Raw genomic sequence first — 26,295 nt, 5'->3', positions numbered from 1 at the left:
TTAATGAGAAAAAATAGTAATGTTTTAGTATTCAAGCTAGTTTGTATTCATTTTTTCAAGAAAATTAGGTAAATCTGAAATACATGTAAGTTAAAGATTAATTTATAAACTGCTAATTACGATAACCAAATTCAATAGCAAAGTCTTATTGCTAAATTTAACACTTTTGCAGTACTACTAATAAATAGAACTAAGTACGGCTAATTCTAATATAGTTCATTTAAAAATACTTTTATCAAGTATACTTTTTTTCCATACAAAAGTTACTAAAGTTAAATTATTTGCATTATCTCTTATTAACTCTACAATAAAATAAAAATAAGCTATATATTTTGTAAGCATAAATACTAGCAGTAACACAGCAAATAATGTTTATTGAGATTTATTTTATTGAGGTATAGATAAAAAACCTACCATCTTTTATTTATTTGCTTAGAGCAGGGTTTTTCAAAGGCAGCAATAGTTATTGAGGGTTCAAAAAAGTAAATGGGTAATTAACGAAAATAACAGCAAATAGGCGATATTTATTAAAAGGGAGCAATAACTTTTTAAAATCTGCCAAGTGGGCAATTATGAAAATTAGGTTTGGAAACTCTGGTTTAGAGAAAAAGACTACGATTAAGCAATAAGTGTCAGCTTGCAATTTTAAATTCAAACTAAAACTTGATGACATCTACAAAATAAATCACAAATAAAAGTTTATTTATGTATACTTATTTCAAATCTCTGAAAAAAGAAATACATTTTGTCATGTGTATTCACTACTAATTGTTTTTATTGCTTTTAAAAACTTTTGAGCTTAACTTAAAACATACGCATTTAATATTTTATCTAATTGTTAAAATTTAATTCTTAAAACATACCAATACACTTAATAAGTAGAATAACAGGTATATAAATTTAACAAAAGAAAATTGTAATAAACTGTTTTTAAACTAAATATTAAAAAGGGTATTGCTTTTCAAAATATTCACAACGTTAACTTCCAAGCCAACTCGCACGGGATCAACTGAGAATCAAGATTGCCCGAAACTACTGCAAATCTAGCTCCTGTCGAGACTGCCGAATCTGTTACAGAGGTGGTTTCACATAAATCTAGAGACGCAAGTAGCTCGAAGAGCATCAGTACAAGTTAATTTATCAAGCGTTATAAAAACTAAATATCAGAAGTATTATAATAATAATGTTGTGAGCTTGCGAGAAAATCAAGACCAGTTTATATCTCTAATTCCAATGCATAGTAATTAAACGCTTCTATTTTTAAAAGCCTTATAAAAAGCAAGTTTTGTTTTTTTTACTCTAAGCTCAGATTTAATTAAACTAAAATATCGAGAATTTAATAAGCTTATTTGAATTAACTCACTTCAAAAACATTTATTTCTCTATATATTTATTAAATAGCTATTAACATAGTTTAACTATGACTAATTTGTTTTTGAAGTACCTCAATTACTAAATTATTTAAAGAAGATCTTATAATAAAGAAATTGCTAGGTTTAAAAAGATAGACTAGTATATTGTCAGATTTTGCTAAAAAGTTTACTGGTTTTAGACTTCAAATTGGGTTAAGCAAACATAAGTACTAGCAAAAAATAATAAATTTATTATGAATAATTACTTATTAAGAAGTTTGTTCATATACTTTCAGAATTTTCAGAATTTTTCAGAAATAATTTTAGACTATTTTGTCTTTTAATTAAACTTTAATTTTTTTTATATTTCTTAACAAAGATCTGTTTTTCAGTAGAAAACTTTATATAATTAAAAAAAGATCATTAGGACATAATTAGTGTTGTGATATTGGAAAAAAAAATGTACACGAAATTATTGTTTTACCGTGATGTTACACACGTTGGAAAGTATTGTTTTGCTTTAAATAGAAATATTTTTTTTTTCACAGTTTATTATAAACAAAACAACATTTCACTTTTATATTAAGATATAAGAGATAACTGATAATTTAAGAGGTCATCCGTTGTTAAAATAATTCTGAAAAAAAAAGTTTTTGAACAAATAAATGGAAGGTATATAAAAAATGAGTAAAAAAAACAAAGTAATGAAAAATTTATGGTTTAATAAACTTATGTTTAAAACTAAAATTTGTTACTATTACTGCATTAACTTTTTTGGTATGAAATGTTAGTGCTGTAGTAGGTAATATAAAACTTTGTAATACTAAACTTAAGTAAGAATTAAAAAGTGTATACAAGTAAAAAAATAAATGAAATAAAAATCAGTATGTTCATGTCTTAGATTTTTGTTTTTATTGATACTTAAATTATATTTTTAAGAATTTTAAACTGTTTTTAATTTTATAACGTTTCATATTTCACTATAAAATTAAGACAGTAATAGTAACAAGTTTTAATTTAAACATAAGTTTAATAAACCATAAGCTTTTCAAAACTTTGTTTTTTTTTACTTTGTTCTACTTAATTTTTTATATACTTGCCATTTACTTGTTCCAAAAACTTTTTTTTTTCAGAATTATTTTAACAAGTTATCTTAATATACGAGTGAAACATTGTTTTGTTTTTAAAAAACTGTAAAAATATATTATCAATGATCTCCTTAAAGCTACTTAAGTTTAGAACTTTCAATTGTTTAATATAATGCAAATTACAATGTTATAGAAAACTTGAGATAAATGTACGAAATTGTGTTGATTTAAAAAACAAGTTTTTTGCTTAATAAACTCTCAAAAGTTACGTCATAATTAGGTGTGGTCTTACCAAGTTAAACTATTGAAAAGCACAAACATTTTGCAAAACACATTGCATTACTTTAAGTTTGCCAAATAATAACTGTATTTTACTAATCTAACAAGAAACAACAAACATAACGCAATGTTATCAGAACTAAAGGAAAAGAATCGTGAACTTAAAGAAAAACTTGGAAAGCTAAGGAACGAAACCAGAAAAGTATGTTCGGAAGCTCAACAATTTATTCCTTCAAAATCTCTCACAACTTCTTCTACAGGATCAAATTTTACTCCAAATTCTATGTGTACATCCGAATCCTTTAGAACAGGGTTAGTTGTTAAATACTTTATCTGTTCTATAACAACTGTACAAATAAAAATCATAATATAAGATATAAAATGCAGTTTAAATTAATAGTTAAGATATATAGTTTTAGTTAACTTGCACAAAAGTTTTGTGTAGTAGCAGTATGTTTTTATATTAAGTTAAAAATTACATTCCTATAAAAATTAGATAACGCTTTTATTATGTATAGAAACAAAACACTTAGAAATTTTTTATCAGTTCTTATTAAACAAATTTGAAAGTTGTACTTAGTTGTGATAAAATTTAAGTTACTTTAACTTTTAAAACTACCGTAAGCTTACTCTATCTCGTTTTGTAGTTTAAACTAATTTTCAATTAATTGTTCTTAATAAAACAAATGTTTGATATATCTACTAAAAATTCCTTTTTTATAACTTAAAAAAAATATATATTACTGTACGCTAGTTTTTTTAAATTTGTTAACCTCGCTAAAAAAAAGTAATAGTTTTGAACATTTTTTTACAGACTTTAGTTGTTAAAATTGTTTTTTAATAAACAAATTTATGCTGTTTTAACTGTAGTTTTTTGAATGTTAATCTGCTATTGTACTTGGTTAAAAAACAGACAAGGTCTTTAACTAAAACACATACATATTTCAACAAATTTTCATCAGTAAACATATAAGTAAACAAATATGTAAACAAAATTAAACAAAGTTATAAAGAAACAAGCATTTTTTATTTACATTATTAAATAATTATGTTATTTGAGAACTTTATCAGCTAGAGAAAAATGTTCTCAAATAACCTAAATATTTAATATTGTAAACAAAAAAACGTTTGTTTCTTTATAACTCAAAAAATAATTTATCAGCTAGAGACAAAAACTTCTTTTTTGAATTATCTATTATTTTACAAAACATAATAAAATTTTATATTTTTTTTTAACGTTTTTTTTTTACTTTTCCAGGAGTTTGCTGTCACAGAAGCTAATGGCACCGTCTGCCTCTGGCAGGTCCTCGTACGGCGGCGGGTCGCCCCAAAGGATGTCCATACTGAACCAAGGAGTCAGCAGGGACTCATCTGCCAGGGCTCAGCGGCTGTCGGACCGGGCCAAGTGTGTGCGAGGGGAGACGTCCAAGAGAATTGAGAGTCTGTTGACCGAATGGAAGGACTTCAAGTCGTCGGCCGATGAAGAAATTAAGTAAGCTGTTTATGAAATTTTAAACATAAGAAATTGAATATTCTGGTAAATAAAATTTTATATTTTAGTGAGTGGTTATAATTAGTTTTTAAGAAACTACAAATAAGTTACTTTAAAAGTTTGTAAAGTATTTGTTGCTTTTGTAAGTTTGCTTTTATGGCGTGAAAAAATGTACTTATAAAAACTTTGAAAATGTCTTAGTTTATCGATAATAAAAATACTTGGTCAAAAATTCTGTTTTTTTATTATGAATTATTTATTAAAGCGATAACTTAAGACAACAATAAATAAGTAAGTCTTAAGGCCGAAGTTTTTAGCTGACTGAGTAAATCTAGAAATTATAAAAAAAAACTACATACGATTATTGATTTTAAATACAAACTTTATTAGACTGTATTTGATATTTATAATACACAGAGTTAGTTAGCAAAAAATAAAAGTTTTTAACATTTTAAAACTTCAGAAAAGTGTAAGATTTTGTCAAAAAAGCTTAATTTTTAGCTTCTGTTCTTTATCATAGAAAAGTTTGTTGTATTTACTGAGTTATATTTTTAAACAAAAGCTTAAAAATATTACTGATAGTTTATTTGAGGCAAACAAATCGTCTTAGTTTTCAGGTCTCTAAAAAATGTTTAGTATAACTTGTATTTCATGTTTTGTCAGCCATTATGTAATATAAAGTTTACAACAAAGTTAAAAATAAGTAGAAAGAATAGTAAAAACAAACTTTCACAAGTACATATAAAGTTGTAAGTGAATTACATTATTGTATTGAAACTGTTTATGCAAACAAAAAAACGTTTAGTTTCTTTAAATAAGCATACACTTTTCAAGGACTTCATGCTTTAAACCAGTTTTCCTGAAAAAAAGGCATATAAAAGATTTTAATGCTCAACTAAATTATTTTCGGTTTTTAAATCAGAAAAAATCTTATACATAGATAGCTATTGTGTAGTTTCATAAACTTTTGACTTTTAAAAGACTCAAATATAGCAGATTTTCAAAAATTTACTGACTATTATTAATACAAACACTATTATTTGTTTGTCTAATCAATTAATTAGCTTTTTTTTTATATTAACTTATCATCTGGGACTTTACGAGCTATAGTTAAAAATAATATAGTTGTAAAATCTAAAGAAATAGCTAAAAAATAAAAAACAGCTTCAATTGTACTAAAGCAGTTTTTTTATACGTTCAAACATCGCATTATATTATTTAAATCTTTTTTATTTGTTTACTTTTATGCAAATATCAAATTATTTCTATTCATAGTTTATGCTTTAAAAGTTTTTGTTAAATTTGCATGCTTTTTTAAGTCTTGTTGGCTTTTAACACGTTTTATTTACAGTTAACTTAGCAAAGAGATTATTACTTAGCAGGTCCTCAGTTTAAAACAACAATCTAAATCAGTTGTTCTCAAACATTTTAAAAACTGCGCGTATTAAAATATTATCGATAAGCCAGTTAATCATAAATAAATACTTTATTGTAATCATTGATTACTTTTTTGATTTATTAGCAACATTCAGTAAAAATTGTACTTAAACTTTTTAATAACTAATAATAAGTTTACTTGATTATATATAAGTTTGAACATTTATCATCTTCATTTAAACTTTTTCTTAACTAAAAACAAAATCCACACACACTACTATACACTCTGCGAAAGACTAATTTAGAGCATTTGAAAGTAAAGAAAGTAAATAGATTGAAACACTTAATAATAAACTTACTCTGAGCAGTTGTACGTTGTATAAAGTTATACGTCAATTAAGCGCCGATTTGAGTTGCTTAGTGGAAACTTTTTTTTAAAGTCAATCATGTTCGTCTTTGTTGATATTTAAGTTAAATTTTAGTCCGAAAGTCTGACTTTTGGTAATTAGTAGTTGAAATATGCTGACACAGACCATCTGCACTTACGTGTTTTAAAAATTTGACAAACTAATATTGTTTTCACAGGTGCTCTGTAATATAATAAAGTCTTGAAAATGCAGCTATTTGTTACCAGAGCTGCATTTTTAATCTTTGTTTTGTACTTTGATTTTACAATTTTAAAAATTTTATAACCTTGTTATTGTAGGTAAAGTCAGAATTTTATCTACACTCTGTCATTAAACCTCAAAGCAAAAGTTTTTATATGCTCTACGATCATTTTCATGAATAACAGATACACAAAGACTACAAAAATGGGTACATTATTCTTAAAGAAGCTAACCTCTAACTTTGTTTCAAAGTCTTAATTTGAGTAGTCTTCAATTGCTTGTACTGAGAGTAGAATAAAAAAAAAGTACATAGAAAACTTATTCAACCAAACTTTCTTTTTAGCTTATTTTTATGGTGTTTTCCGTTGTTTAAATAACACATTAGTCTTTCCTCAGACTTTATCTAAACTTCTAGTGAAGGCATCACAAGTGTTTTTGTGTATTTAAAATATTACAGCAAACGCAAGAAGGATTTAGATCAAAGTAGTTTTAAATCTTTTAAGTACTTTAGATCAGCAACTACACAAACGTAATCAAAAATTAACATACGTTTTTGTTCTTTAATTTTTTACATTTTCTCAAACTTCTTTTATATTTTTCGTTGAAAAATTGAAATTCCAAGCAACTTTTCAGAAGCAGTTTCAGTACTTTCCAATAAAACTTCATTCTCTCTGATACTTATTAAGAAAAACATTTTTCTCCCACTCAGACGGAGGTGCAAGAACGAGCAGAGCCTGCACGAGATCATCTTCCAGAAGCAGCGGGAGAAGGAGGAGCTGGAGCAGGAGCTGGGGCAGGTGAGGAGGGAGTGCCTGGAGCAGAAGGTGACCATCAACAAGCTCAGCGAGAGGATCGACCACCTCGAGCAGAACAAGTCCACTTTGATGCAGCTGGAGGGGCAGGTTTGAAATTTGAAATTAAGATACAACAATGCTTATAAAACTTTTCAATAATTTGTGTAACTATACTGCTACTTTTGACTAGTTAGTAGCATTTTTAAAGAATATACCAAGTGATAGTTTACTGACGTTGATGCAACTAAAAGGGAAGATTTGAAAAAACAAAAGTTAAAGTTTAGAGGGAAAATTTGTACTGGAAAAATAAAGTTTTTTTTTATAATGTTTATAAGCCGTTTTACTTATTTAGAACCATACGGCTTCTTTTTGATCAGTAGGTTTAACTAAAAAAAAAAAAAAAAACAATACAGTGTTAATAGCTAAGTTTGTTAAAGCAGCTAATTTTATGCAGCTCAATAGGTTTAAAAGTATATAAAACCAAAATATAAATACAAGGAACGTATTATTTTATTACTATCTTTAATTTTACAGAACTTGTTTACTTTGCTTTACAATTTGTTATTGATGCAAAAATCTATTCTAACTAGCAGGTTGTTTGTACTTTATAAATTTATTGCTGTTTTTCATATGGTAGCTTTTTAATCACAACCAGCTTATAAGTTCAATCTAAACGACTTAAGATTTATTATCAAAAATAAATATAGAAACATAACATAAAATGCCGGGTTGTTATACCTTTTTTATTAGAGTTTCCAAATATTTATATCTTCTGTTCGTAGACTTTTATTTATTTATTTTTCTCCCTAACAGATGGCCAACATGAAGCGGAGGACTTCGGAGCTGGAGTACGAGATGCAGTCACGTCAGGAGGCGCTGACGTCGTGCCAACGGGAGCGTGACGCGTTGCTGGGGCAGAACGAGAATTTGAGGAGGACGAACGTCGACCTCAAGAGCAAGATCGACTCCAGTGAGGAGGAAGTCAACCGTTAGTTGTTGGAAATTAAAATATTTCAAAAAGTTGCAGAGTCGTAGTAGTTTGATTTTGTGTAAATCAAGTTTTTTGAATTTGATAAATATTTTTGAAATAAAAGTTAAACTGTTCATTGCACAAACTGTTTATATAATTAAATTAAGGGTGAAATTAAGGGACATCACCTAAAAATGGGTGATGTAAACCTCAAAGCCTCTCAAAACCTATTCAAAATATGTTTCTAAATTCATAAATTTTCATTTTGTAGAATATAATGAAAGTTTTTAGTTTTTTCTTTTAATCTTTACCTAAGTGCCGTTTAAAAAAAAGTTTAAAATATGTTTTGTTAACAGTTAGTTAACATCAAAATTATAAACTTATTGCTTAAGTACGAAAACATACACATGCAAGTAAAAAATAGAAACGCAAATGGAGCTGGAGTATTTGGAGGAAATGGTGCGAACGATGAATGAGAAGAAAAACGCTATGACGTCATACAACCCTTGCGTGGATCCGACCCCTGCCCCTGTATCTCCCAGAAATACCGCTATTAACACTACCGGGTAATTTCGAAAAAAAGTGCTACTTTTACTTATTTTAGTTGTGTTTTAAACTGTAGACTATAATATCTTACGTTTAATTAAGAACAAATACCCATTTCTAACATACACAACTCATAAATGCAACTTTATAGAAATCTAAAGCTACTAACTTAACTCTAATATTTTAGACAAACTTGAAGTTTTGTTATGCTTTTATTTTATTTTAGTAACATTTTAAACAAAAACTATATTATTGGTGATTTTAATTTGTCTTTAATTACTTGTAATTTTAGTAGTTAACAAACTAAATTTTTAATGTTATAAGTAATTGTTATTATGTTCAAAAATATTTTTATTTTTAATACAGTGTGTGCAAAGTTATGTATATGTAAAAGTTTGAATTGTGACCAATTGTGATTAAAATATATGATAGATTATGAGTATATTAACTTTTTTTCAAAGGTTCAAAACAATACAAGTCTTGTTTTCATTTATATAAATTGACAAACATTTATACTTCAAAAACAAAAAAAAACATCTAAGTATCTTTTAAAATTTTTGTTTTCTTAAACAGTAGGACACAATTTATTATATCTAAAGTATTTTTTTTCCACTTTTGTTAAACACAAACAACAATATCCACAGCGCAAAGGGTCATATGCTGTTTGAGAGCCTTGAAACTCAACTGAAAAATTTCACAGCAATTCCCGCCAGTAACACTAACAGACAATCCACTAACTTTGAAAGCTTGGTAAGTCTGAAAAAAGAAATAAATTTTACTTTTTTAAGTAAAATAATGGTAATTTTGCCCTTTATATAAAAACTTAGGTTTTAAATTTTATTTAAATTGTCCTGGTATTGTCATAGTTAAGTTAAGTAAACTCATAAAGATTGACTGATTTAAAAGAATGATAATTAAATTAATAAGATTTTTAATTATTTATAGATAGAATATTCAATTTATTTTTCTATCAAATAACATAAACTTGAGTGTGCATTAAAAGTTTATAAAGGTTGAACAATATAAAAAAATACACCTTTAAAACGTAATAATTAATACTTTTTTTGTTATAGTTACAACTCTTTAACAGTGAAGATAGATTAAAAATTTAAAAGTCTAATAGGTTTTAGAAAATATAAAAATATTTTTTTTGCTATTTATTTATTTTTAAACTGATAAAACTGTTATCATTGTTGAATGTAATTAAAAAATTTTATTCAAATTTTATTAGCAGATTTTTAATATAAAACAACTTTATAGTTTAAATATATAACATTTTCAGGCATTTGAAGCTCCAGAATTAAACTTGGGTCAAAACAATCTCCAAACCGAAGACACGCAAAGTCTTGCGCCGTAAGTGTTAAGTATATTGTATAAAATTTTTTTAGTTCTAAATTTTTTAGTTTTTATTAAAACTTAATGTGCTTACACAAAAGTGATCTTCCTCTTGATTAAGCACTTTGAACACAGCTTAAAAGTGTGTACTAAAAAGAAGTGCATAGTGCGTACTTAAGAATAAGAAGTCTAAGTATAAAATGCATTTCAACACATAACTTTTAAATGCGTACTAAAGAGGAAAATGACTGTATTTGTGTTTCTTTTTTGTACCAAAGTTTATTTTTAACTAAGACATGTGTAACACCAAAATTTTTGTTTTGATATAAATATTTTCCTAATTTAAAAATATTAACACAAACATTAAATGCTTCTGCCACAGGTTCTGCAGGTTTTTATTTTTTCATAAACTTTAGTAAGCATATCTACTTAAATACATAGTTTTCAGTGTGAAACGACATTAGTTCTTATTAGTTGAAGAATAATGTGTAATATTAAAGTGTGATAGATAAGTTTTATAGATTTCAAAATCTATAACCGTTAATAGGCAACAAATGAAATTTTATCTGTTTTTAAAACTAAACGTTTTACAAGTAAAACATTAGTTTAATTTTAGTATAAGACTTAGTTTTGCTTTATACTTGTAAAGTTTGTTACTTAAAACATTGATATTTTATTTATTTTTATAATTACGAAGCTCGTTTGTATTTTCTTATAAAAACCATAAATACATTTAGCTAACAAATATTGTATAATACTTATAAACTTATGAATAAAAAACAACATTTAATTAAACTCCTAAAAAACAATTTACTTTTATGTGGTGCATAAATCTTAAAATGTTTTTAAAAAAATTTATAACATAACTCTTACTAGTATGTTTAGCACCATTAACTTAATAATATTTTTCAGAAAAAGAATTACATATTAAACGTGAGTTTTGTTGGTTTAATTAAAAGTTTTTTTTAGAATTATTTTTAACATTCTTATTCTAATTTTTGGATAAACTTCTTTGTCTTTTTCTAGCTATTATTTCGTTGTTTAGATTTTTAAAGTATTAAAGATTTATAATAAAGTTATTTTTGTACAAATATAAGTTTAAATAATAAATAAAATAAAAAAAATATTTTAATGAATTTGTTTGTTAAGTAAACAAGTTACTTTTTTCAAATAATAAGTTTTTCCGTACATAGGATTTTTGTGAAATATTGACTGATAATTATCTTGATTTTTTTTGTTTAAAAAAGGTTAAATTTTAGAGAATTGTTGTTTTATGAAAATTTTGTGTTTACTTTTTTATAAAAATCAGCAAAAATTTTTAAAAACTAGAAAAAAAAGCTACATTTTTTATAAATGGATATTAAGTTTTATTTAGTATCCAATTGTTTTTAACTAATTTTTATTGCAATAAAATAAAACTAAATTATGGAAAACATTTTACTAATATTAACATTACTAGCTAAAGATGTTTTTAATCTCAGCGTATTTCTTTTTTACTTGCTTGTTACTTGTTTAAGTTTGTTTTTATGTTTCAGTATAACTTTTATGTTACATACACTTATTTAAAAAAAAAAATTCTGTATTAACGAAACTAAGTTAAAGTATATGTAAATACTTCTTATGTCAAAAATTATAACTAAAAATTTTATTTGTTTTCAAGTTTTTAAATAAAAAGTTAGATTTTAAATTTATTTAAATCTGTTTTTATTTTCAGTGCCGTAAAAAGAACAAACTTAACCAAGAAAACGCATTACAATTTATGATGAATGATTTGTAAAATTAAGCAGATACTTTAATTTATCAAAGTGTTTATACTACTGTTATTTCAATAATTTTCTATGACAAAGTCAATTTCTATTGGTACTGGCCTATTTATAATAAACAAAACAAAAATTGAAAAATGGTTGTTTTATTTAGTGAAAATATTGGATCATTACCACTTTTTGAAAATAACTGATGCTTTCCAAAAAATGATATGTTCATGTTGTATGTTTTATTCAAAAAGTTTTGAAACAAAAGTTATCTACTTAAATATGCAAATAAAGGCTTGTTGAAGGCTAACTAAAAATTAGCTTTCATCCAAATAGACTCTCTTATTAAAAAACCTAGTCTTAGGCTATTAATAGTTGTTACAAAATAAAAATAGCTACTTTGCTTTTTATGTAGTATAGAAGTATTGTTATCAATTATGATATAGTTATAAGTTTTTTTTTCATTTTAGTTATCATTATTTTTTCAATTTAATCAAACCATCTTCGTACATGTTCATCAGTTTATCATTAATGTGATTTACTAAAGATTAAGCAAGTTTTAAGTTGTATTTAATTTGTTTAGCTGATTTATCAAGGCTGGGAGCTAGTCAAAATGGGAAAATTTTGTAACAAAGTTGCATGCTTTGTAGAAATTAATAAAAAATGGTTATAGCTGAACATAATAATAAGAAACTTTGCCAAAAGTGCATTACCAAACTATAGTTCATTATAGATCTGTTTTTATAGTCTTACTACTATTAAGAAAAATACTTACTACTATTAAGAAAATTAAACAAGTCTGTACAACAAGCTTAACATATGAATTAAAATATTCCAAATTCATAAGTAATTTGTATATTTTAGTTATTCGTTTAAATGAATATTTTTCAACTATATCTCTTTCTTTTATAATAATATGTTTTTTTTTGTAAGTAGTTACCTACACCAAAGGATTTCAATATTAAAGTTTATATTTAACACCATACTTAATCAAGTTCTTACCAGAAATAATTTAAACTTAGTTTAAACAATAACTTTGTCGATATATATTCGGTTTATCGAAAACTGTGTTTTTATTCAATAATTTTACAAGTTAGTTACCAAACATAAGTTAACAAACTGAACTTTATTATAAAACAAAAAATTCACTGCAATTGTAAAAAGATTTGTAACAGTTTGTTATAAATTATACAGATGAGTAAAAATTTGAAGAATATAATACTGTTTAACCATTCAACGGTAACATCTAATTTACAGTTTTGTAACTTTTTCAGCTGAATTACAAGTATTATAAAAATTAATAGAACTTATTGTTAAGTTTTACGACAATTTACACGATTTACAAATCAATAACAAGTTTTAAACTTTATCATAAGCCATAAGGTTTTGCTTAGACAAACATAAACTTTTATATAACTTACAACAAAAGTTTTATTTAGCCAAATTTATTTGCATTTAAAAAATTTATTAATGACTCTATAAAATTTTTAAGTTTAACAACAATGTATTAATTTTTTAAGATATTATATGGCAAAATTAATTTATTGCTTTAAGTTTAACCAAATATTGTATACAATTTCAACTTTGCAATAAAATCATACAAGTTGAGCTTAAAACAATCTGGATAAAAGTTAGATGCTTTTTTAAATCGTTTATCAATTTTTTGAATACTTAACTGTTGTTTTCTATTACAGTGATTTGTAGTTGATTTAATTAAAACAAGTTAAGTATTCAAGTTTGTAAATTTTTTATCATTTGTTTGCATTACAGTCAACATATTCCTTTACGAATTATTTTTTGTAAACACATTAATGTCTATGAGTTGTGACTTTTCTTAAAGTGTACTTACGGTAGCTTGGTAATAATTTTATAAATTTTGTTTTTTATACTACTGAAGTTCGCTTATATACAGTTGTACTGATAAACTGTGTAACTTACACAATTATTTACTTTAAAATCATAAGATTAGTTAGAAAGTAAAAAAAAAAACGCATTTATTTATTGGAAACGATAAAAATAACAAAAGTGTAAACTTCTACTAGCTTTAAAAAACTGTAAAATAAAGTATTTCATAAATAAAAACGATCAAAATTACAACATCATTCTAATTTTTACAGCAAAAAAACTTCCAAATATTTTAAAACTTAAAAAAAAATGTTTATATCACTTACACAATTATTTTCCACTACACTAGTTTTAATATTAAGTCGATGATTATTACAGCAACAAAAAGCTCATTGAAGCAAGTTTTAACTAATAAGAAAATTTACTATGTACTTTGTTAGGAACTGTATACTATCAAAATCCACCCGCGTTCAAAATCTACCCGATTAGAAAAAAATATTTTCTTTATTTATTAATTTTATTCATTCATTTTTTGCATTTTTTATTTATTTTTCACTGTCACTGTTACCCCTAACCCTTACCCTCGATCGGTAAGCGGTTCTCGAATTTGACTGGGTGGATTTTGAACGTGTCCCGTTAGGAACTGTGTTTTATGTGCAAAACTATCGCGTGCTAGCATGCTTTTCTAAACTTGAAACGAAACTAAACCTTGTTAAGTCACACAGCTGTATCAATCATTGAAATAGCACACTATTTATTATACACTTTTAATTTATACTGTAAAATTAAATTATAGTGTAATCACAATCTAGTTCGTTCCACGCAAGTTGTTATAAAAAAACATTGCTTTTAAGTTATACTTAAAATAGTTTTGTTTATTGTCATATTTAGTCAAAAACTATTTAAGTTATCATATAAATTCATGTACTTCAAATTTACTTGTGTAAATGTAAAAGAAAAAAAAACATTTTATAAAAAGTTTAAGCTCGAAAATGATCTACTATTTTGTTAACAAGTATTTTAAAGCTTTTAAGGATAATTAAACTAATAAGTAATAATTTTGTTATTTGTAAATATAAAAAAATAAGTTCCTTAAATTGTTAATAAAATAAATGAGCAAAATTGTCTAATATAATAAATCAAAATATTTTCAAAGTAAAATTTTGGATTATATCTTTAATCAAATTTTGAAGTTTATCAAATATATTCTACTTAGTTATAACTGGCTTTTTATAGGTTTGACTGGTTCTGAATTTTTTCAAATATTGTTAAGCTTGTTTTTTTTTATACACAACTGTCAAAATATTTAAAAACTGATTGTTGATAGTTTATACGATATTTTAAGTTAAAAATTTTACTTTAACGAAACTTTCATTAAAACAAGTTTACAAAATATGTGTAGCAAAGTAGCTAACTAAAACTAGACAAAAAAGTGAGTCCAGACAAATTGTAAGTTTTACAACAGTACACTTATTCTACAAACTACTTGCTATATTTGCTATGCTTCATTTTTATTTAGTGGCATAGATGTATCTTTTTCAGGTTATATTCTCTTTATACGCAAGTTAAATAAAAGCATAAGTGTGATTCACTACCTAAAACAAAAACTTTATACTGACACATTTTATTAGTTAATTATTATTTGACTTTAAAGGGAGTTTTCCCACTTTTGAGCCTAATTGTTTCACACAATAATAAAATCATGCATGGATGTAAAAAATACTATAAGTTATTTAAAACTACAAATTAATAGGAAGAAAGAAAAAGGTTAACGCTCACAACTATGGTCAATGGATTGGTGTGGAGAAAGACCTTTTGGCCTCAAACAATACATTCTAAAACATTTTTTGAGCAGTTTTAATTAATACAATAAAAAAGAAACTTTAGATCAATAAAAAATCAATATTAATTAAATTATTTTTAATAATTTTTAATTTAATTTTAAATAATAAAGTATTATTATTTAAAATTATTAAAACAAAATTATTTTTGAAAAAAATATTGGTGTGCACTATTTTTTATACCCATTTCTGCCAATATTGACTATGGTACCCATAGTCTACCATGGGCACCACACCGTCTCCTCCCCTTAGATTTAAATTTTTACAATAATGTTTGTTCACATTTTTGTTGTTGCTCTTTTTATAAGAAAAACTATTAAAAATGCAATTGAACAACGTTAAGCTTAAGTCAAGCAGCAATTTTCATCTTTTAAATTTTAACTCTATATAAATGACCAACACACAATGATTTAAAATAAAATGAAGAATCAAAACTTGTTCAATAAGTATTATTTTTAACTATTATCACTGACTATATTAACTATTCTTATTAACTATTTATTTTCAAAAATAAAAAAACTTAGTGTTACCTCATTTAGCAAATAATCACTATGTTAAAATATCAAATTTAAAAATGTCATAGTGTGGTTAAACTCTGAATCACATTAAAGCAGATTTCCACAAAATATATATCCATGATTTGTTGTTTTGGTATAAGTTTTGTATACTTCTAACAATATATTATTTTTGTTTTTGTATATTTCTTAAAAACAGAGGATGTCATTTCAACTATTAACACTATTTTAAACATAAAATAACTAATTGAATCTCCTAGTCTTTTTGTAGGCCACTGTGGTTGTGACTTTTATACAAAATATTCTTTATATAGACAACTAAAACTTTGCAAACAAAATTTTCAATTTTGAATTCTGTAGAAACTACTTTTTAAGGTATTAACAAATGTATAATTAAATACTTGTTTACAACAGGTTTAACACAGGAGTCAATTCATAACAAATTGAACGTTTACTTGTTTTAAAATAAATTTTTTCTCAAAATTTATGTATACTGATACAGCAAAACAGATCCTAAACTGTGATTATTATTCGATTGAAACAGAATATTTTTTAATAAGAAGCACAGTTTGAAACCTGTTTTGCAATGAAACTCAGTTAATACAAATTTTGAAACAAGTTATGTTATTAGGTTAGCGAATGTAACTTGAATTTGTAGCCATTTGAGCCTGACCTTTAAAAAAAACCTGCTTAGTTACATGTTAAATTGTAACTCTAGGCTATTCTATTAAAAAAGCCTGACATTTTAAAATTAAGCAAAAAAAAAAAGTTTGATACTTGAAAAAAAAGTATGAAAATTTAAACAACAACCACGGCAAACCTTACAACTTTGTACAGCTATTTAGTTTATTGAACGACAAAAAGTTATACTCAAAATATTTGGTCTTACTTGGTGCAAGAAGAATCTCGGTTATTGAGTGTACACCACGGATACTTGCTAATGTCTTGTCCAGGACATATTTATAATTAAAGAAATAAAATAATGATATTTATATAAAAAGCAAGGGTTATATATAATCATGTTTTTGCATATTTATAGTTTTATTTGTAATAAAACACATTTAAAAAGTTGTCAAATTTTTAAAATACACTTGAAATATAATGGTAACTTGTTTTTAGTTTAAAATAAATCTTTTTTTTATTAGAAACAATGCTTACAGCAAAAGTTTTAAGTTTAGGAATGGCATAACACATAAATAGTTATTATAAAACCTATTTATGTTAAAGTCATAATTTTTAAAAAACAACAATACAGTTTTATTTAATATCATGTTTAAAAACATGCAACCTCAAATGTAAGACTACAACTTCAACATTTGAATTTAGCTTATGTTATAATTACAATGGATGTATCTTTGATTCCTAGTTATGATGTCACATACCCCCTGATCTTCTCCCACCTCAATTTGAAAGACCTGATGTGTTTGAGGTGTGTTTCTACTTGTTGCAAAGATCTCGTGGATCAATACTTTCCATTTGCTAGGTCCTTGGATTTTTCAATAGTGAGTTAGTTATACATTTCATATGACAATTTAATGGTATAAGTAAGTTGTGTTTATAAATAGTTGAATATGTTTGAAATATTTTTTTGTTTTTTACAAAGTAGTTTTAGTTTTGTTGATACTTAAAAACTTTTAAAGTTTTTTTATGTTTTAGGAAATACTTGTTGTAGTAAAGTTTTAAAATAAATAGTTATTTCTTCACAGTTTCTTAAAATTAAGATACTCTTTTAAGGGCATATGGGGTTGGGTAAAACACTTTTTTCGAAATTTGATCTTCTTTTATATAGTTTTTACTAAGCTACAAGATGCTTTTTACAGATTATTAAAACTCAAAATAATTTTTGAGATATAGCCGGTCAAAGTTGGAGGCGGCAATAGGATCCTTATGCAAAACGCAAACTAAAACGGCAAAAAACAACTATTTCACTGAAAATGTATCTTCTTCTATGTTTTTTGAGATAACTACCTCAAAATTTCAGGAAGTGTTCCTTGATATACTTAGAAGATTCTGTAGCAAAAAAAAAAAAAATTAATATAAAAAATAAAAAAAAATAAAGTTTTGTTCCAACAGAATTTTCTAAATATTGCAAGGTACATTTTCTGAAAATTTGAGGTAGTTATCTCAAAAAACATAGAAGAAGATAGATTTTTAGTGATTTCTAGTTATTTGCTGTTTTAGTTTGCACCTCCCATAAGGATCCTATTGCTGCCTCTGACTTTGACCGGTTATATCTCAAAAATTATTTTGAATTTTTATAATCTGTACCTAGCATCTTGTAGCTTAAGTATCAAAACTATATAAAATAAGATCAAATTTTGTAAAAAGTGTTTTAACCCCCTTATGCCCTTAAATCTTTTGTAACATATGAATCATGTTTTTAAAATTTTTAATAAATGTTTTTAAACTAACTATATAAAAAGTCTGAAATTGAAAATTTCCATTTAAATTTAATTATAATATACTTTTTACTATCAAAGTTATTGCTCTAAACTATTTTTATAAACTTTTATATCAAACATTATTAGGTTTTTTTAGAGTTACCACACACTCAGGACAGTTTGAAATTTTGGAAAACCTCTGGATGATTGAGTATAGCTCAGGGTAACTATGTGTATTTTGGTTTTTTTTTAAACTCAGGCTGACTCAGGATAGTTTTCTTTTTTATGAAAAACTCTGAACAGTTTTTAGATATTTTAAAGTCTCAGACCAGTTTTTTTATTGATTTTAAATTAAGTTTAGTTTCAATATTTTATTATTCTATAACATATTTTGTTGAAGAACTTGATTTGTATTGATTTTGGAAGGTTTTATTGTTTTAAGTATTTAAAAAAACTTTGGATAAATTAGGAAAAAGGTAGATATGAACAGTGTTTTTGACTAAAAGAGTGGCAATCCTGTTTTTTTGCTTCACGTTTTACTTGTTTGTTGTTAATTTTTATATATATAGCTTGTTTGATAGCACGACAAATGTGTGTAACTTAATAATTCAACCTCTAAACATTTCTAAATCTAATATGCTAGCAAAAAAGTAATTATTTGTATTTTAAATTATTATCATAAAATTATATTTTGTCACATTTAATACTTTGTTTTTCGATCAGTTATTTATTTTAAATATTTAGAAGTTGTTATAAAGGTTACATATTAAGTAATTTTTATATCTTTCTTTGTTTATGTGTTTTCACTTAGGCCTTAAAATTAGTTTTTAGCTTTATAATGAAAAATTATAACCACCCTATACAAATTTAAAAGGCGTATAGATTATACTGAAGTACACCCCTTCATTTAGTTTTAGTATATTTCAATCAAAAAAATGTGTAAATATTCATTGTATATATATACTACTATATTAAATCCAACAAATAAATACCAAGTTTAACTTTAAATAAATTTACTTTTAACAAGAGTACTTCAAAACACACATATATTTAAAGGCTCACAGCTTGGACTTCATACTGAACCACGCCACCAAGGAAGCCACCCACCTGAGGAAACTTGTCGTGTCAAACACAGACAACAAGGCAAGGACAAGGGAGATGGAAAAGCTGAACAAGTACTGCACTAAAAGCTGGATAACAATGCAGCAACTCACTCCCATCGTTAGTTGGTTGACTATTTGTTTATACAAAATTTACTTTCTGGCTCAACTTTGAAGATTGCTACAAAGTTTCTGGGTTTATTTTTTATGAACAGCAGCCTTTTTCTTTAAACTTCATAATTGAAAAATGACCTTTTATTATAACTTTTTTCAATTGAAATTTAAACTTCCCGTTGTTAGTTAGTTTTATTACAAATATATTGACTTCAAGGTGGCAACAAAGTTTTTAAGTTCGTTTTTTGATAGTTAAATTTTATAAGCTTAAAAGTACATTGAAAACCCTTGAGTTTTAATAAATATTAAACTGTTCTAATTGTAATATTAAAAGAACTAACTTATTTTGTATGCATTGCAGTTATATAGTTTTGTTTTTTAGTTAGTATTAACAAAACCTTGTTTAGTTGTTATATGTATGGCAGTAAAAATAACTTTGGTTTTAATTACTGCTTTCAATATAGACTATTTTTCATGACTTTGTCTTGTTTTTTTAGTTTTTTATGGGTATACAAAAAACGTACAACTGCTTAAAATTTCTAACTTAGTATAGTGTTTACTTGACTTGGAAAAAAAATTACTAAAAAAATGTTATACTAATAAATAAAAACTAAAAAGTATCACAGATAACATTTTCTAGTATAAACTATGTCAGCAATTTTGTACAGTTGCAAATGTTTTAGTTTTATAATATTGACAACTTTAGAATATTTTTCAGTGTAAAATATAATATATAATTATTGTATGCTACTTCAAAATTTAAAACAACTAGGTTTTCATACACCATTTAAAAAATACTCCAGTAAAGAACAATTTTATTTTTATTAAAACTAAAATATTTAATTTTGGACTAATGTTTTTAAAACAATGCCCTATTAAAATCATGTTTGTTATTGAATTTTACTTACTAATACTTTATATGTTTATAGAATTGATTTAGCTAAGTATTTATGCTTTTTATCTTAATACTATTAGCCACTGTTTTGTAAAGCAGCAAATTATAAATATTTTACTTTTCATTTAACCTTTTAGTAAAGTTGTTTGTTTTTCAACTGTCATTCTCAATAGTACATTCACTGTTTACTAAATTGTTCAAAATATAAGCTAAATTGTTATACTGTACTTAGAAAATATTTTATATGATGTAAAATTTATTGTTGATGGCGCGAACATCTCAACTTTGTTGATGATTGCCAAAATAAATATGGATGGAAATTAATGGAACTAAGCTAATAGTTGTTTTATACCATCTTTTTTAAAGTTCCATGTAATTATTGAGATTAATATGCAAAAATAGGTTATTTCACTAAAGATCTACCTCCTCCTTTTGTTTTTGATCAATTATTTTTGAATTTTTTCTATTTAATTTTTATTAAGTTTTGAAGAACTTTTAAGAAACATGTTACTTTTTTTATTCGAAGAAGGCTTTTATAAAAATAAAAACTAACTCTTTTTTTTAAATTTTGTTCACAATAAAAACAAAAAAAAGTTTTCAAGAAATTGTTTCTTATACAAAGAAACATTTTCAAAAAAATCCTTAAGACAAACTGCTTTAGAATTTAAAAAGAAATATATTTTTAGTACAGTAACCTGCTACTTAGGTACGTACTTTGAACATAGTGCAATAGTGCGTACTTGGGAATTTCGGTCTTCAATTACCTACATTAAGCTTAATACAGACATAACAAAAGTTTACAAATGACTCTCAAAGCGAAATCTACCGAAACAAAACATATTTGTTGAAAGTGTATTAGAAGTTGCAAGTTTTTATTTGTAAATATCTTTATATGTAAGTGTTTATGTATGTATATATTTAAGCAACAAAGCTTTTTAATCTACATTGTATCTCTTGTACCTTTAAAATTTACATAGTACTCATAGTTAATTACTAATCTAAATGAATAAAGAAATATTAAAACATTGACCATACTTTTATAAAACTGTGCTTATTCAAAAAAAAAAATCCTAAAAAGTATGTTGTTTCTACGTTGAAACAGTAATAGCCTTTGTATAAGTTCGAAAACGAAATATTCTGTCTCTATGGTTTTTTTTAATCATAATTTTTGGTAGACTTTAAGTCGTGTATTAAAGGGAATTCTAATAATTGTTACCTTAACAAAACATAGTCAATTTAATCAGAAAAGTTGGTAACACGACAATTAAAATTCTTAAAGATTAAATTCTTAATTAAATTTTAAAATGGGCCACAACTTAAAAAATGATACATATTTGAAAAAAAAGCCAGTGTAGGTAATTTGAATTGTCCGAACTTGAATATTCGTGCACCCATAAAAGTTGATGTTTAAAAGTTAATAATTTTTTTTCTATGGTAGATTTATTTTTCTTTATTTGTTAAAAAACTTTTTGTAAATAATTAAATATATTTATACTACTTAAAAAGACCCTTGATTAGCTCAATACAAGTATTTTAAGGTAGAGGAATTATTTAAAATTTAAAATTTTTCTTTACCCCTAAAATACCACGCGTGGCCTTTGCAATGCTCTCGCTATGCAATGTCATCGAACTTGTTAAGAGCTTTCAGAAAAATTCTTTTGAAATAAAATTAGGACAATTTATTTACCTTTCACAAGTTTTTGTGCAAAGTTATTTAATTTCGGTGAACGTTCCTTTTGTTTGTTAAATTTTAATACTGTATTACTTTTATAGCGTATTTATGTTATGTTTTTTATTTGTATATGAGTAGTTGAAGTGATTAATTTTAAAAATAACATCTTCCACTTTTTTAATGTTAAGTTTTTCATTTTTATAAAAAATGACAATAAAAACCATTGAAGAATACTTATAAATATTGTTATAATTTTAAACCTAACAGTTATTAATTAAAAAAAATAAATAAATATAGTTCTACGATCTTAACGTTGTAAAAAATGATGTTTTACTATTTGTGTTGCTAGTTCGAATAAAAAAGTATATAAACAGATAGAAAACAACCCGTATCTTGAGGCAGTTGATTTGAGTGAGTGTTCGTTGTTAAAAGAGGAAATTTTGCACATTCTAGCTGATAACTGTCCTAACTTGAGGAAAATTAAACTAAACACTTGTCGTTGGACCTCTGAGGTGATAATTTTCCTAAAATGATTTATTTTTCTTTATAACGTATAAGTTAAAACTGAAAAATAAATGTATATAAATAAAGATAAAAGTATTTTTTTTAGAATAAATGATGATAATTTTTTTTTATTAACCGTAGTAAATGTGTTTTAAGTCTATATTTTTAAATTACTATTAAACATTTAACAAATCACTTTCTGAGTTTTTTAAAGTATTAAAACACAAACTAAGTTTTATATATGTTAAAGAAAGTTTTTCTAAGCTAAAAACTGTATGTAAATAATTTACGTAAAAGTATGTCATATAAATCATAAAAACACAATAAAATATTCTGTTTGTCACAAATGTTTAAATATAATTAAAAAAAAATCATCTTTTGTATATGACACTTTACTCTTTGTACAGACTTCCAATCAACTTTTCTTTCTTGATTAATAAATTTTATGAGAGTGTAAATAAAAATATTCAAATGTTTATTTGTTTAATAAATATAATAAAATATTGAAATTAAAAGTAAATGCTCAACTTAACATTGAGAGCTTTTTTTTAACTTTTATTAAGTTATATTACTTGGATGTATGTGTTGAAATTTTTTATTAAAGTTCATTTTGAAGATCATTAAGTAATATCTACCAATTTTTTTCTCTCTGAACAAAATAAGCAGAAACAGTTTAACAATTCACGTAAATTTAAACGAAAAAATATATAGAAATCGCTGATAAACCTGTTCACCAAATGCAAGCGCGTAACCCACGCTGAACTGAAACAATGCAATCACAGCGTCACTCCTCAAGTGCTGCGTTGCGTTGAAAACGTGCGGGTGCTGGACTTGACCGGGTGCTACTCGCTGGGTGGCAGCATAATAGAACCGCTGATGCGGTGCAAGGGGTTGAGGAAGATTGTCCTGTGCAAGCTGTGGAGGATAGACGACACTTTTGTCAGGTTTGACGGGTTTAATATATACATTGTCATCCATTTTTGTTAATTTTGATTTTTGGTTCAGAACATTACTTTTTATTACTACAGGTTTGATGGATTTAATATATGGGTAGCTGTCAAATTTGACCCTTGGTGCAAAATTGTCTGCGTGCAATTTTGTCCCTCGTGCAAATTTGTCTTGTGCATAATTATCTTCGTGCAATTTAGTAACCTCGTAAAATTTTGTCTTCGTGCAATTTTGGTCCGTTTCCTTAATATATACATTGTGGTTCATTTTGTTAATGCTGTTTTTCGGTTCAGAATGTTACTTTTTACTGCAAATTCAGTATCATGCGCTTAAACATCACTAACAATAAAACAAATGCTTTAAAACACTTATGGAGAATAGATGAAACGTTTTCAGACTTTGTTAATTTGTATTGGAAATGTTTAATTTTTTGTGCTTCTTTAATTGTTAGTACTACTAGAAACAATACATTTAGAATACTAGTGAGTTTTATAATGAAAAAAAAGTTAACCTCAACAGTATTCAACAACAAAAGTTGTATGAAAAATTAGAGAAACTTCATAATACTTTAAAAATAAACAGGTCCCTCTCTATTGATCAAAGATTTTAAATAATTTCAATATCTAACACAAATAGTACTTCCAATAAACTTAAAATAAACAATAAAACATTGATTTAAGAAAATATTGTTAAAGTTTATGTATATTTTTTGCAATAAGTTTTAGTTCTTTTTAAATTTGTGCTTTTAAAAGCAAAATAAGTAGGAGATGAAAAACAGCTTACTGTAACATAAATTTTATATACAATTTCGCTCAACGTTAAGAAGTAATCAAATTAAAGCTCTATAAAAATCATACAACTCGGAATAAATCTTTGTAAAAACTCAAGAACTTTTCCTATCAAACATATCTTTTTGTGAAACGTTTTTTTTAATGAAAATGTATCTTATCATACCAAAAAAACACATTACTGCAAGAATTGAACTTGAATTAATTTCGTAAAATCATACTTTTTTTTCCTTAGAAACTTAACCATACTGTTTAATACTCAAGTGAAAGCTAAATACTTTCTATCAAACAAAAAGTTGTTGGAACATTTCAAAAAATTAGACTTGAGTCATGGGGAAAAGTGAACTTGTTTTTGTAACAAATTTTAAATGAACCATATACTAGAACTAGGTAATAATCTGTTTTCAAACAGAAGATTATTGAAATATTGTAAGGATCAGACCATAATCTTAGTGAAAGTTTTCACTTATTTTTGTTAGAACTTTAAAATGAGCAATGATGTACATGATTTATTAGTTTCCAATTAAACCGTTAAAACATTTCAAGATTTAGACTTTAATCTTAATTAAAAAAGTAACTTTGTTTGCTAGAATATTTAATTGAATCATCAACTAATTTTTTTTACTTAGTTTAAATTAAGTAAAAATATTTTTTTAATAATTAAATTTTTAAATAACTTAGTAATATTTCCCCACCAAACAGAAAACTGTGTGAATATTGCAAGGATCAGACCATAATCTTAGTGAAAATTTTCACTTATTTTTGTTATAACCTTTGAATGAGCAATGTAAATGATTAATTAATTTCCCATTAAACTGTTAAAACTTTGCATGATTCAGACTTTAATCTTTATGAAAAAATTAACTATATTTGCTAAAATCTTGACTAAAATATTTCCCACCAAACAGAAAACTGTCTGAGTATTGCAATACTCAGACTTTAATCTTTATAAAAAATTAACTATGTTTGCTAGAATAACTAAAATATTTTCCCACCAAACAGAAAGCTGTGCGAGTACTGCAAGGAACTGAGGTCGGTGGACGTTTCTGACTGCCAGAAGGTGACGGTGAGGTCGGTGGCGATGCTGAAGCTGAAGAAGGTGGAGTGCCTGCACGACGCCACGCAGTCGCTCGACAGGTACCAGCCCGTCACCATGCTCCGCTTGGGCGTTTAAATGTGGTTTGACAGGCTCAGTTTTTTGGAAGCTTTTTTTACCAAGCTGGTTATGATTAAAAAAAAGAATTAACTTACTATGAGTTGGTTTTCTTTTGAACCCAAGCTGGTTTTTATTTTTGACTAGATTGATTTTTTTAATTGTAGTAATACTGTTATTATGCTCAGGTTGGACGTTTGACTTAAATTTGTCAGTTTTAGTTAGATTTGCGAAAAATGTTCTTTTTTGAAGTTTATTGATCCAAGCTGATTATAATAAAAAAAAAGACTTACTATGAGTTGGTTTTCTTTTGTAGCGAAAAATGTTCTTTTTAAATCGTTTTTTGTTCAAGCTAATTTTTATTTATTTTTGACTGTGATTTGACAGGCATAGTTTCTTTTGTCAGTTATGTTCTTTTCGGAAGCTTTTTGAACCCAAGCTGATTTTTATTTTTGATTAGATTGATAACTTTTATTGAAATAATACTGTTACTATGCTCCGATTAGGCGTTTTACTTCAATTTGTCAGGCTTGAGAGCTTTTCCAAAAAGTGTTCTTTTCGGAAGTTTTTTGAATACAAGCTGATTTTGATTTTTTTTTCAAAAATTTAAGTTAATATGAGGTTGATTGCGTTCTTCGAGTCTTATTTGCTTTTCTTATGTAGCGAAGAATGTTCTTTTTAAAGCATTTTTGATTCAAGGTAATTTTTATTTTTGACTCGATTAATCTTTTTTTTATTGAAATAATACTGTTACTATGCTCAGGTTGGACGTTTGACTTCATTTTGTCTTTTTTTTTTTGTAGCGAAAAATTTTCTTTTTGAAAGCTTTTTGAACCTAAGCTGGATTTTAGTTTTCATTAATTTCTTTTTGATTTTTTCCAGCTACTATGACAACGTTTTTGTGAGCTTAAGTTGTTTGAAATTTGTTCTTGCAACAATATATATTG

The 26,295-nt window shown here is 25.5% G+C and overlaps 1 protein-coding gene across 1 annotated transcript; it reads left to right on the top strand.

The window, feature by feature from the left end:
• The first annotated feature begins 17,136 nt into the window (after positions 1 to 17,136).
• Positions 17,137 to 25,369, top strand: LOC145840786 (uncharacterized). The gene is made up of 5 exons (XM_082948121.1): positions 17,137 to 17,295; positions 19,231 to 19,395; positions 22,330 to 22,467; positions 23,171 to 23,403; positions 25,198 to 25,369. The coding sequence occupies exons 1-5, from the start codon at positions 17,137 to 17,139 to the stop codon at positions 25,367 to 25,369; spliced, it is 867 nt and encodes a 288-aa protein (XP_082804247.1).
• The last annotated feature ends 926 nt before the right edge of the window (positions 25,370 to 26,295 follow it).

This window comes from Thalia democratica, chromosome 1 (genome assembly GCF_965202585.1).
Source record: "Thalia democratica chromosome 1, ktThaDemo2.hap1.1, whole genome shotgun sequence".
Taxonomy (NCBI): Eukaryota; Metazoa; Chordata; class Thaliacea; order Salpida; family Salpidae; genus Thalia; species Thalia democratica.
This window is presented reverse-complemented; position numbering and strand designations above follow the sequence as displayed.

Bases quoted from the DNA above. Each gene is read 5' to 3' on its own strand.
- LOC145840786 (XM_082948121.1), top strand. From the start codon at position 17,137: ATGGATGTATCTTTGATTCCTAGTTATGATGTCACATACCCCCTGATC. The intron at 22,468-23,170 runs GTGATAATTTTC...AAAAATATATAG, and splicing joins CTTGTCGTTGGACCTCTGAG to AAATCGCTGATAAACCTGTT. The intron at 23,404-25,197 runs GTTTGACGGGTT...CCCACCAAACAG, and splicing joins ATAGACGACACTTTTGTCAG to AAAGCTGTGCGAGTACTGCA.